This window comes from Apium graveolens, chromosome 8 (assembly GCF_009905375.1).
Source record: "Apium graveolens cultivar Ventura chromosome 8, ASM990537v1, whole genome shotgun sequence".
NCBI lineage: Eukaryota > Viridiplantae > Streptophyta > Magnoliopsida > Apiales > Apiaceae > Apium > Apium graveolens.
Window position 1 is genome coordinate 227,749,757 of NC_133654.1, and position 13,153 is coordinate 227,762,909.

The 13,153-nt window shown below is 33.5% G+C and overlaps 1 protein-coding gene across 1 annotated transcript; it reads right to left on the reverse strand.

Annotated features, from left to right (window-relative positions):
- Positions 1-570: 570 nt before the first annotated feature.
- On the reverse strand, positions 571-12,731 carry LOC141677250 (uncharacterized). The gene is made up of 5 exons (XM_074483094.1): positions 12,588-12,731; positions 12,348-12,431; positions 2,115-2,255; positions 1,980-2,025; positions 571-904 (listed from the first exon to the last, which is right to left on the reverse strand). Exons 3-5 carry the CDS (start codon positions 2,244-2,246, stop codon positions 861-863), a joined length of 222 nt encoding a protein of 73 aa, XP_074339195.1. The 5' UTR covers positions 2,247-2,255; positions 12,348-12,431; positions 12,588-12,731; the 3' UTR covers positions 571-860.
- Positions 12,732-13,153: the final 422 nt, after the last annotated feature.

A 13,153-nucleotide genomic window follows, 5' to 3' on the forward strand; every position in this document is an offset into this window, starting at 1 on the left:
GATAAAATTAAGAATATTTGTTTAAAAGATATGATGATTTATTTTCTTAAATATAAGCTTTTAAAACGTAAATATTTTTAAACTTTTAATATTTATTATATGATTTTACACTTAGTTTTTAGGAAAAAACTATTGCTACGAGGGGAAAAACATTTCGAAATTTATAATTGATGGTGAAACTTTCAATTAAATGGTGTTCGCCTGCGAGTGTGGATGGCGTATAAAATTGGCAGTTACATAAGTATGTAATTATTTATATTTTGTGTTCTTCAACTTTCAATTATTGCTAAAATAGAAAAACATGACTCCTTACTAACAAAAGGAGATACCTGTCAGCCAGGACATCTTTTCTTGTGTTGTATGTGTGCACAAAAAAAAGACTACTAAAATTTATTTTAATGAAATAATAGGACCAATAAATATTGTACTCGTCCACACTACAGAACTCTGGAAATCACAACCTAAAAATACGGAACATTACCTCTTTTATCAAGCTGATAGGCACAGTCAAAAGCATAACGTAAACAACTAGCGAAAAAAAGCATTGTGTAAACATTTTTTGCTCGAGGAGACTATAAAGCAATGATAATACAATTGAACTGAGCAACTCATTACTTTATTTTGCAGTTTCCTTGGACATTCTTACAAGTCGTTTGACAACCAATGATTCTAGTTCACAAGATCTAGGCATATAAGAACCATTTCTTTTCTAGTAAATCACAAGGTAAAATTAAAATCTAACATGATAGGATTTTAAAATACAGTTTCTTGTATCTTTTAAAAAAACCTCAAACTAAAATTGGGGTAGTAAACATCTTCATCACCCACCACCATATTGCGAAATGAAATCTCCTCTTTTGTCATTTCTTTCTTCGGTCATTGCAAGTCTTCAGAGCTTGAACTTCTGTTCAAACAATCAGTAAATAAATTAGACTAGGAGTAAGTTAGAAAAATCGAAATATCCGAAGAAATCAAATGAATTAATAATAAATAAAGCTATACCCTAAACTAGGCTCCGCTTAATCATTTCAATATGCTCCGCTGATTCGATTTTATAATCCGATTAATCACTGCACTTTTTTCTTAAATTTATATATTTAGTTTAATAAATTAATTATTTTTATATTTTATTAAATATATCCGATTAATGCTCCGATTAATCAATTCGATTAATCACCAATTATCCAATTAATCACTAAAGGATTGCTATACCGAATAATGCTGATTCCCGATTTTTAGAACAATGAAACTAGGACTTCTGATGGGGTAATATAATAGCCAAAATGCCAATATATTTGGAATACCTAGTTTTTCGCTTTCTATAATTACGTGATACTAATTAGTAATTACTATTTTAACTATACTATTGAAAGGTGTAAAAGTAAAGCCAATCTTTCACACCAGTCATCGAAAAAAATTATGTCTCATAACACATAATGACATAAATATGAAATGTAGCATGCCAAATAACTTTTGTATCTACTATGGCTTGAAAAACTATATTTCCTACATCTCCAAAAAAGTCTTGTGAGAAATATTTATGATGGTTTATAGTGAACATGTTCTCAACCATGAATACCATGCTATGATCATTTTAAAGGTTCTTACAAAAACTATCAATCAATGGGATTCACACTTGTCAACATGCATAAACCTTTAGAGACAACCCTGACAAATATGAGTCCTTTTTCCCTTAAAATAGTAAATCTAATTTGTCCATGGTCAGGATGACTGTTTTAGAGAGTAAAAATTTTCTGCAAAGTTAAAGAAATATTCATATTAGATTGGTTAAGCGATCTAAAAACAAAGCATCTGATTATTAAGCTCGTTTATCTAGTTGTACACCATGTTGTATTATTAGAGGGAGGGGGTCTGTCTTAGTTACAGGCTATATCAGAGCCGATTTGAGTTGAGCAATAAATCCATTTGAGTTGTAAAGAAATGTTGCAGAAATCTGAAATGGAGGTAAAAAGGCATGCCTCTCTGACAAGATTTCCAATTTCGATCATTTTTAATAAGACAATCCTGCAATTGATAAGTAGAAATGAATGCATGATTAACACTAGTGGACATAACGATAGTACATAATTATACAAAATATAACCTATATATACCTGCAAGGTAAGGTAGAGAGAGGAACATTCCTGAAGCTGCTTTACACTTTGATCATCTTCATCTGCATCGTCACTGTGCAGTGGTGGAGATTGCAAAGGCTTCTGCTCAGGTTGAGGTGGTGGCGAATCCATATAGTTGTACTAGTTCGCATTTCACAAGTAACAAGTGAGAGTGTGAGACCAAGGACGATATAGCATTGTTACAAAGTCATGCACAAACGTGCACATATATATATATTCATCACACAGACATATTTGTGATGTATTGTCTAGATATCAAAGCCTCGAAATAAAGTCATTCGTTATGTTTCCTCATTTTCATCCCATGCAGAAGAATTAACTATCTAATCTAAAACATGCATGTGATTTATTGAATGTTTTCTGTAAAAATCAAAGCCCTGGAATCAGCTTGCGAAGGACACGATTAACTGTTGTTCATTGTTCAATGTTCACCTTCTTCATAAGACAAAATTCGGCTTAATTTTTCTACAAGTTTTCCTTCCCCAATGTTATGACTTAGACGGTTGAGAATCATTTCATGTAGATCCTTTTCAAATTTTAACTCCCGGGGACTCAATAATAGCAATTTCTGTCTATTTTGTAGAATTGAGATGAAATAGAGGGAAAATAAAGATGAAAGGAGAGCAATCTGGATTACGATTAACTTTTCACTTTCTAGTTATTTTCTTTGTATTAAGACCCTAACATGATGTTCATAACTGTGAATAATTCCACATATGGTGCCTACTCCACATAATAAGGCAAGTAGGTAAAAGTATATGACAAAAGATGAAATGAGACTCTGTCCTGCAACAAAATGCAAGTCCAGACCAAAGAGGTCACTCTTCTGCGTACAATTCTCACGCAAGAGAATAAATCACAACTTTCAATATCACAAAATAATAATCTCCGTTGATTACAATATTCAATCAATATTTATAAGAATGCTAAACAATATTCCTAATTTAAATAGACCCTAAAAGATAGCTATTCCCTAAATTAATAAATCATTACTAATATCATTAAGTAATTCTAGAATACTCTAATTAATGGGCTTCCAAAGTTAAAATATTGTGCCCGAATAGTTTTTTTGGGATTTTTTCATAAATACCGAAGTTTTACAAAAATTTTGCAAAAATACTATGGCTTTTTAAAAAATATATGCAAAAATACGTGCAACCACATTTGCAACTTGAATTTATAAAAAAATTTGCAAAAATACGTTCTATAAATTGCAACCATATTTGCAAACTAAAATGTAACATAAAATGCAACCTAAAACAGTTATAAAACCTAAACTAAATTGCAACATATTTTGCAACATCATATTTTTGCAAATATTTTCAGAGTAAAATAGTAATTTTCAAATCTTTTCATGAGTTGGTAAAACCGCAAATAATTTTACAAAAAGGTGTGTTTTTGGTGAAAATTCCCTAATTTCTTTGGGCTTCTAAATGGGTTGTCCTGCAACAATAGCAGTAGAGAACAAATTTTAAGCAGTAATCATAGACAGGAATAAAGAGAACCACCTAGATTCAGAGAGATTGAGAGAGAGAGATTGAAAGAGATTGAGAGAGAGAGCACGCTTGTATCAAAAGCTTGTTATAGAGAAAGAATTTGCAGAGAGAATTAGAGAGAGCTAGGATGCTCGGACTCATTTGGAAGGATCCGACACGGACACGGATCGGGGTGTCTGACTCTTTGAATTCCAAAATCAATGACTCGGGGACACGTTTAAAAAGGATCGGACACGGGGATTTGGACACGGGAATTTAAAATGATATATAAATTTTTCTTAATTATTAGTCAAAAGTTAGTCAATTTGATTAAATAAAAGTCAAAACAGGAATTATAAAATGAGATAAATGGAGTATATAAAAATCAAAACAAAAGTCAAAAAATAATTGTTGTGGAAGACAGCTGGCTTCCTTTTCATCTAATACTGAATCCAAACCATACACCTGTCTCCATCCATACATCATATTTTATTCACTTTATACATACATATCCAATATACATACCCAGTCGTTTCATTTTCTTTTCCAACTCTTCTTCCGTCTTCAACTTCATCTCTGTCATGCTTTCTTTCCCATCATAACCTTCGTCGTTTATTGTTACGAGTCGGGGTACGCCAACCTGTGCTTATTGGCTGAATTTTGACTCGCCGGAATCTTATCCCGAACGGCCGTGTCCAGATTTCACCGGCAGGATCGGACCCGGATTCCGTGTCAGTACCCGGGTCGTGTCGTGTCGACACGGGTACGGCAGGGTAAATAGGCAAGTCCGAGCATCAGAGAGAGAGAAGTGGAGAATGATTTCATTTTCATAAAATGCAACATAATGAAGTACATAACTTCTTGATGATTGTAGTAGCAGTCCTATGTTACTCTGAATCTTCTGTTTAGGTTACCGTACGCGTGTCGGACACTTGAACACTCGGACACGACACTTATTCTGTGTCGGATACTTTGACTGAAATATGGACACTTTGACCAATTTATAGATCAAATGTTAGTCACACTTAATATTTAAATTACATATTTAAGAAGAAAAAAGAAGTGAGAATGAGATAAAAGTAGGGAAGATACTAAATTCGCAATTTTTTTTAGAAAATTAAGTTTAATCGAAGTCTTATAGTTACTTTATTCTAAGATGTCTAAATTTACATACTTGTTTATTAATAAAATATGTTGTGTCCCCGTACCCGTGTCCAAAAATCGGACAGTGTCCCCGTGGCCCCATTTTTTAGTCTTCACGAGTCGGACACTTGGATATGTGTCGTGTCTGACGCTCCATACCCGAGTCAGAGTAATATTAGCACGGGCTAAGTAACTCTGAAAAGACTGCATTGCCCTTGCTAAATCCTATTACAAATTAACATTTTAATTCTTTAGTCTGCAATAGTACACCAAGTTCCAACCAACTTAACCACCCATATTGTAATATCCGGAAGAAAAAAAGTGATTTAGCAAGCATAAGAAACAGACAACCTGGTCGTGACTGTTGAAAGTAAAACTGTATATACACAGTTTTTTTGTATTGCACACATTAGAGATATTGGAAATACTATGTCTTTATTCCACACCGTCAAATGAATGAAATACAAGCACATATATATATGCTACTAACTACAACGTATTGGTAGCTAAAAGATATCAACTAAACTCCTATTTTGCCTCCACTACACTTACACTCCTAGTAATACTGAAACAAACCAATGACCAAGTCAACAGCAACTAAGTAAATGGACATTACATTTATTAATGCAAACAAATAAATAAAAACTAAATAAGTGTAAGATTAAATTCCAACAATCACCCCCATAATCTTAAACTTACGAAGCATTTCTCTTCATCTATAATGCACTTCTCACCACCATCAATTTTAATGCACATCTTATTAAAAAAACACTTTTGGAGCACTTCTCCCCATGGTGCATTTGAAGCATTGTGGCTTTTCTTTGTGCCAAAAATCCTTTTCTTCATTATCGATCTTATGACAGTGGTTGAATTGAACTTTATTGTCTGTGCCTTTTGAGAATGAAGTTTTAACTAATAGGAGTCCCTCATTTTTTCCTCCCTCATTGATCTCCTTTGGTCAACGGCATGGAGAGAATTGATTAAGTTTGAGACGGTTAATTTTGAGAGATCTTTACTATCTTCAAGTGAAAAAAATTTAGTCTCATACCTCTCCGGAAGAGTTATCAAAAGCTTGTACACGACTCTTTGACTTGAAAATTCTCCACCGAGTAATTTGATTTGATTGACAATGGACATCAACCTACTCTCATTTTATTTGACACCTTCGTTACTCTTCATCCCCATCATCTCAAACTCGCTGTTGAGTATTTGCATAAGTTTGGTTTGTTGGTTTCCTTCGAACTCCTCTTTAATTTTTTCTCATGCTTCTTGAAAATCTCTTCATACACCGCTGAATGGATACATTAAAGTGCCTTTGGCTTGCGTGTTATTTCTTCTTCATGTTTCTTCATGCTTCAAGAAACATGAAGAAGAAATAGCACGCAAGTCAAAGGCCCTTTCATGTATCCATTCAGCGGTGTCTGAAGAGATTTTCACAACAATCATGGGTTGTGAGTCTCCTAAAGAAGCATGGTAAAAAATCAAAGAGGAGTTCGAATGCAACCAACAAACCAAACTTTTGCAAATTATCAACCTCAAAAGGAAGTTTGAGATGATGGGATGAAAAGTAACGAAGGTGTCAAAGAATATGGGAGTAGGTTGATGTCCATTGTTAATCAAATCAAATTACTCGGTGGAGAATTTTTAAGTCAAAGAGTCGTAGACAAGCTTTTGGTAACTCTTCCGGAGAGGTATGGGACTAAAATTTCTTTACTTGAAGATACCAAAGATCTCTCAAAATTAACCGTCTCAAAATTAATCAATTCTCTCCATGTCGTTGACCAAAGAAGATCAATAGGGGAGGAAGAAAATGGAGAAAAAGATGAGGGACTCCTATTAGCTAAAACTTTATTCTCAAAAGGCACAGGCAATAAAGTTCAATGCAACCACTGTCATAAGATCAGTCATGAAGAAAAAGATTGCTGGCACAAAAGAAAGTCACAATGCTTCAAATGCAAAAGATATGGGCATCTGGCAAAGAATTGTAGATTTCAAATTGATGAAGAATGCATGGCACATTTGGTCGAGGGAGAAACTCTACTTTGGAATTATGGTGTGCACCATGGGGAGAAGTGCTCCAAAAGTATTTTTTTATGAGATGTGCATCAAAATTGATGGTGGTGAGAAGTGCATCACAGTTGAAGAGAAGTGCTTCGTAAGTTTAAGATTATGGGGTGATTGTTGAAATTTAATCTTAAACTAAATTAGTTTTTATTTATTTATTTTCATTAATAAATATAATGTCCATTTACTTAGTTGTTATTCTTAAGTTTAAATTATGGGGGTGATTGTTGGAATTTAATCTTAAACTAATTTAGTTTTTATTTATTTGTTTGCATTAATAAATGTAATGTCCATTTACTTGGTTGTTGTGGACTTTGTCATTGGTTCGTTTCAGTATTACTAGGAGTGTACGTGTAGTGGAGGCAAAATAGGAGTTTAGTTGCTATCTTTTAGCTACCAGTACGTGATAGTTAGTAGCATATATAAGTGCATGTATTTCATTCATTTGATGGTGTGGAATAAAGACATAGTATTTCCAATATCTCTAACGTGCGTTATACAAAAAATGTGTGTGTACAGTTTTACTTTCAATACATGGCATCAGACCCTCATGATCTAGGACTTGTGAGTTGATATTTTTATACATAAACCTATATATGTATATTAAGTATTTATATTTCATAATTAATGACATCAAACAACTTTTTGACTCTTTGACTTGAAAATTTTCCCCCGAGTAATTTGAGTTGATTGACAATGGACATCAACCTACTCCCATATTCTTTGACACCTTCGTGATTATGTGCACCATGAAGAAAAGAGGAGATAAGTGCTCCGATGGTGATGGGAAGTACATCACTGGTCAATAGGAGAGAAGTGCTTCTTGAAGAAATTAGGGAGACAAGTGCTACTTGAAGAAATTGTGGAGAGAAGTAATCAACAACAATGGTGTTGATGGAAAGTACATCACTGTTCAAGCAAAATTTTGAATTAAGAGGGAGTGTTGGAAATAATAATTCAAAATTATTTGAATTGTTTTTTATTGATTTTGATTAGGTTGTTAGAAATAGAGTTTAAGTATTTATTAGATAACGTAATTTTTAAATTTTAGATAAGTGGATAGGGTTAGCTATTTGTTAGGTGTATTTGTTAAATGTGTAGCCTATATAAAGAAGGCTTACGTAGTATTAGTTTAAGATTAAATTCCAACAATCACCCCCATAATCTTAAATTTACGAAGCACTTCTCTTCATCTGTGATGCACTTCTCTTCATCTGTGATGCACTTCTCACCACCATCAATTTTGTATAGCACACGTTAGAGATATTCAATTCATCTGTGATGCACTTCTCACCACCATCAATTTTGTATAGCACACGTTAGAGATATTCAAATGAATGAAATACATGCACATATATATGCTACTAACTACAACGTACTAGTAGCTAAAAGATAGCAACTAAACTCCTACTTTGCCTCCACTACACCTACACTCCTAGTAATACTGAAACAAATCAATGATCAAGTCCACGGCAACTAAGTAAATGGACATTACATTTATTAATGCAAACAAATAAATAAAACTAAATTAGTTTAAGATTAAATTCCAACAGTGATAACTGACAACACTAGTATGGCACTCTGAATAACTTTACATGTTAAAGCCGAGGACACGAAAGTAATTAACTGTTCAATGTTCCCTTCTTCATAAGACAAAATCCAGCTTAATGTTTTTACAATTTTGCCTTCATTAAAGTTATATGGCATGACGCTTGAGATTTATTTTAGATTTTTTTTCAAATATTAACTCCCAGGGACTCAATAATTTCAATTTTTGTATATCTTGTATTATTGTGATTAAACTGACTCAGTTGAGTTTATAAGACATGGCTCTGATAGGCATCTGGCAACTTGTTTTTATGTCATGCATGCGTCAGAAATCTAGTGTTAAAGTTTGAGATATATCTTACTTCCCAATAAGTCTCTGGGGATTAAGGGAAGTACTGAGGTCAACATGGACCTCAAAAGTAATTCAGCTCGTGCAAAAACCTGGTAATCCGCACAAATTGACAATAATTGCTTATTTAAAGTTTATTCAGACTCTTCGCTGTCATATTATGTAGAATATAAGGTGAACTAACAACAAGCTGTCTTCTTTGTTAGTAACCACACAATTCTAAATTGCATACTCTATCCACTAAACTGTATATTGTTGGGGTTAAACCCAATAGGTAGTATGGTCTTGGTGATAGAAAACATAATTGAATCGGGTAATAATTGTATGGGTAGACAATTATTATCATAATTGAGTTGGGTAATAATTGTATGTGTTGATAATTATTATTATAATGGGAATGGGTAATAATTGTATGGGTAATAATTGTATGGGTAGACAATTATTATTGTAATCAGATTAGATATGTCTTGTTGGCTAAGTTTGTGATGGCTATATATACATAGTCATGTTATTGTTTTGATGTATGCTTGAGTATTGATTGTATTATTGATAATTGTTTTGATTAATAATACAAGTTGGGACGTGGGTTTTTCCGCGTCATATATTGAGTGTGTGTTTTGCATTGTTTGTTTGATTCTATACTTGTGTGTGTTCCCCCTAACAATTGGTATCAAGAGCCAAGGTTCATGATGGAGAAGGTTGGGGGATTTTAAATTGAATTGTTTAATGAAAGAAACAATTTTACCTTGTGGCAAAGTACGGTAAAAGATCTGTTAATTCAACGAGGGTTATATGCGACTCTCGGAGGGAAGAAGCCTACTGAAGTTGATGATACAAAGTGGGGAGACATGAAGTTACGTGCGGCATCAACGATCCGGTTGGCCCTTGCACCGGAAATCAAGTATGATGTTCTTGAAGAGGACAATCCCAAGAATTTGTGGGAGAAGTTAACGAAGACTTATCACTCAAAGTCTTTGGCCAACAAGTTGTTTCTCAAGAAAGATTTGTTTGGGCTCAAGATGGAAGAAGACGGAGATTTAAGAAATCATCTGAATCGTTTTAACGGCTTTATCAACCAGCTAAATAATTTGGATTAAAAATTAAAGGATGAGGATAAAGCTGTTCTACTACTAGTGTCTCTACCGAAGAAGTATAATACTGTGATGACTTCTTTATTGGTTGGGAAAACGAAGTTAGATTTGGATGAGACTATTATTCTTCTGGAGGCCGAAAGATTGATGAAACAAAAATCGAGTGACACATCTGATGGAAGTGCATTTGTGGTACGTTCGCGTGACACGGAAAAGAAGTATGCTAAGAAACATAACCCTAATATCAGGTGTTTTTATTGTGAGGAATTGGGTCATATACAATTTATGTGTCCAAAGGCAAGAGAAGACTTGAGAGAGTTGAAGAAAAATCGAGGGGGTAGTGTTTCGCTTGTAGAAGCTGATGAAGATGTTCTTTTGGTTCAAGAAGAGAAGGGATCAAAAGAAGAATGGGTGCTTGACTCGGGATGTTCTCATCACATATGTGGTAGGAGGGAGTGGTTCTCGTCCTATAAAAAGTGTGAGGGAAAGATTGTAACTTTACCGAACGGTAAAACGGTAAAGGTTGCTGGCATTGGTGAGGTAACAATGAAACGTCACAACGGTCGTGTTCAGAAGTTAACTCAAGTAAGATACATACCGGAGTTAAATCGAAATCTGATTTCGTTGGGTAAATTAGTTGATTTGGGATATACTGTTATGATGAAGAACAGTATGTTGAAAGTCACTAAAGGAGATTTAGAGATACTCAAAGGTCGAAAAGATAAGATAAATCTTTTTGTACTAGAAGGAGGGGTTATTGTTCGAGGGGAGGTATTGGGCGATCGACGTCGATGGCTTGATGGTGACCGTTAATTCGGTTGTGCATGAAATCATATTGAGTTGAAGGGGAGGATTGTTGGGGTTAAACCCAATAGGTAGTATGGTCTTGGTGATAGAAAACATAATTGAATTGGGTAATAATTGTATGGGTAGACAATTATTATCATAATTGAGTTGGGTAATAATTGTATGTGTTGACAATTATTATTATAATGGGAATGGGTAATAATTGTATGGGTAGACAATTATTATTGTAATCAGATTAGGTATGTCTTGTTGGCTAAGTTTGTGATGGCTATATATACATAGTCATGTTATTGTTTTGATGTATGCTTGAGTATTGTTTGACTTAAGTATCGCTTGAGTGAATACCGTTTGGTGAGATTGATTGTATTATTGATAATTGTTTTGATTAATAATTCAAGTTGGGACGTGGGTTTTTCCGCGTCATATATTGAGTGTGTGTTTTGCATTGTTTATTTGGTTCTATACTTGTGTATGTTCCCCCTAACATATATCACATCGTATTATCCTTGAAGTAGTATATTCTATTCAAATACTGAAAATAAATAAGAATTCTTATATTTTTGAGGTGGTCTAATAGAGGAGTCCAATGACCTGAAGATGAAGGGCAATACTTACAAAATTCCGCTACCCTAACACATGCAACTCGCAATAAAACTAAAAAAGGGATTCATTTTTTAAATAAGCAACCACACCTCTCGTTGTCTAAACCCTAAGTCATCAATTTGAACATCAGAAATCAATTAATTACTGGCCCGTCATTATAACTCTACCCAATCTCGTCATTTTATTCCCGAACTCTCTAAAACACTTAACTCCATAACATTCCACCTTAACAACCAACCACTAATCGAGATTCACCTCAACCACATAAACATTCCCTAATTACACTAATACACGAAAAACTCTCTACTCTTCCAACAATAACTAAACTCAACTGCAGCACATATCCGCAACATTATATAAAATCCGATAAATTCAAAATAAACAAAATTATCAAACTTTCGCATCAATAAATCATAAACACGCCACTAATCATCAAAGTAAAGATCCATTTCATATAATCTACATAAATTAAGTATCCGAGTGTGTAATTGTGTGTATACATACATATATAACTATACATACAATTATACATACCTAAGGGGAGGTTGAGAAGGCGGAGGAGCAAAGAGAGGTTGAGAAGGCGCCATGGACTGGGGGAAAGAAGCGAGGAAAGTTAGAAGCTAATGGATTTGAAAAAGATGGTTGAGCCTAGACCTAAACTTAAAACGACATTTGAGTAAAATTTAGAACATCATGTTATTGTACGTATAGGCGTGTGTATGTAGAGTTTGATTTGTGAATCTAGGGTCTTTGGCATGAAACTGTTTGATAAGTATTAGGACCCATTTACGTAACACATTATTTCTTCATAATTAGATCGACTTTTCAAGGGTCAGGAATCAGGATATAAAAAAAATTGTGTGTCCATTATAAATACTAGCTTTGTTTGCCTCAGCCGAGAATAAAATAAATTAAAAATAAGCAGCAAGAAAGATAACACGAATGCAGTGTATTTCGCTAGTTAAAACAAAAAACACAATGCATTCATCGATCTTCATCATCATTGTAAAGTATACATAATAATTTGTACTCTAAAAACAAACACATCGACAAAATCATAAATAAATCGTAAATTGAACCCGAATCGCGAAGTTATGGAAGCGAGGATACATTATTTAGAAATAAGTGTAACCTGAGGTTTAATAGCGTCCTGAACTAATTGAAGTGCGAAATCTTGAGGAGAACCTGGTTCCAATATTGCCTTCCTGAATAAATCCTAATTACATATATTACATATATTTATTAATACACCCAAAAACAGTTTTAAAAAACAGTTAGACAAATCGAAATTAATAGCAATATTACAAATTTAGTGAAATATATAAACTACTTGGAAGCTCCAGTGTGTGTGTGTGATGGAGGAGGAAGTTACTATCGAAGAGCGGTGCTTCAGGAGAGTTGTGAAACAGAAACAAATAGTAGTACCGCTTTGATTTGGTTCGGGTGTGGAGGTGTTTGTGTAGATATATAGTTGGCCCGAATTTATCCATTACAATATTCGGCTTAATTAGATAGTGTTCATGTTTTGCTGGACTCGTATAGAAGTGGCCCAAAAGAATATTTTATCTGGTTTAAATCCGGGGCCATGCACTAATTTTCCTTAATATTTAACAAAAAAATATTTATTTTATTATATTATAATTTTAAAATATTTATATAAATATATAATAACTATAAACTTATAATTAAAATTATAGGATGATCTGTGATCGTAGTTTAGTAAGATAAGTAGATTATGTCTAATAGTTTAATAATTTAGTAGTTTATCGGATATATAACACTATTTATTTATTTTTTAATAGTAGGATAAATTGTGGTCGTAGTTTAGTAGGATAAGTAGACTATATCTAATAATTCAACGGATATATAACACTATTTATTATATTTTAATAACTAAAATTAGGGCATAACCGTTGAATTATACTATACCCCATTACG

Bases quoted from the DNA above. Each gene is read 5' to 3' on its own strand.
- LOC141677250 (XM_074483094.1), bottom strand. From the start codon at position 2,246: ATGGATTCGCCACCACCTCAACCTGAGCAGAAGCCTTTGCAATCTCCA. The intron at 2,026-2,114 runs GTATATATAGGT...TATCAATTGCAG, and splicing joins CTCTCTACCTTACCTTGCAG to GATTGTCTTATTAAAAATGA. The intron at 905-1,979 runs GCATGCCTTTTT...TTGTTTGAACAG, and splicing joins TTGGAAATCTTGTCAGAGAG to AAGTTCAAGCTCTGAAGACT.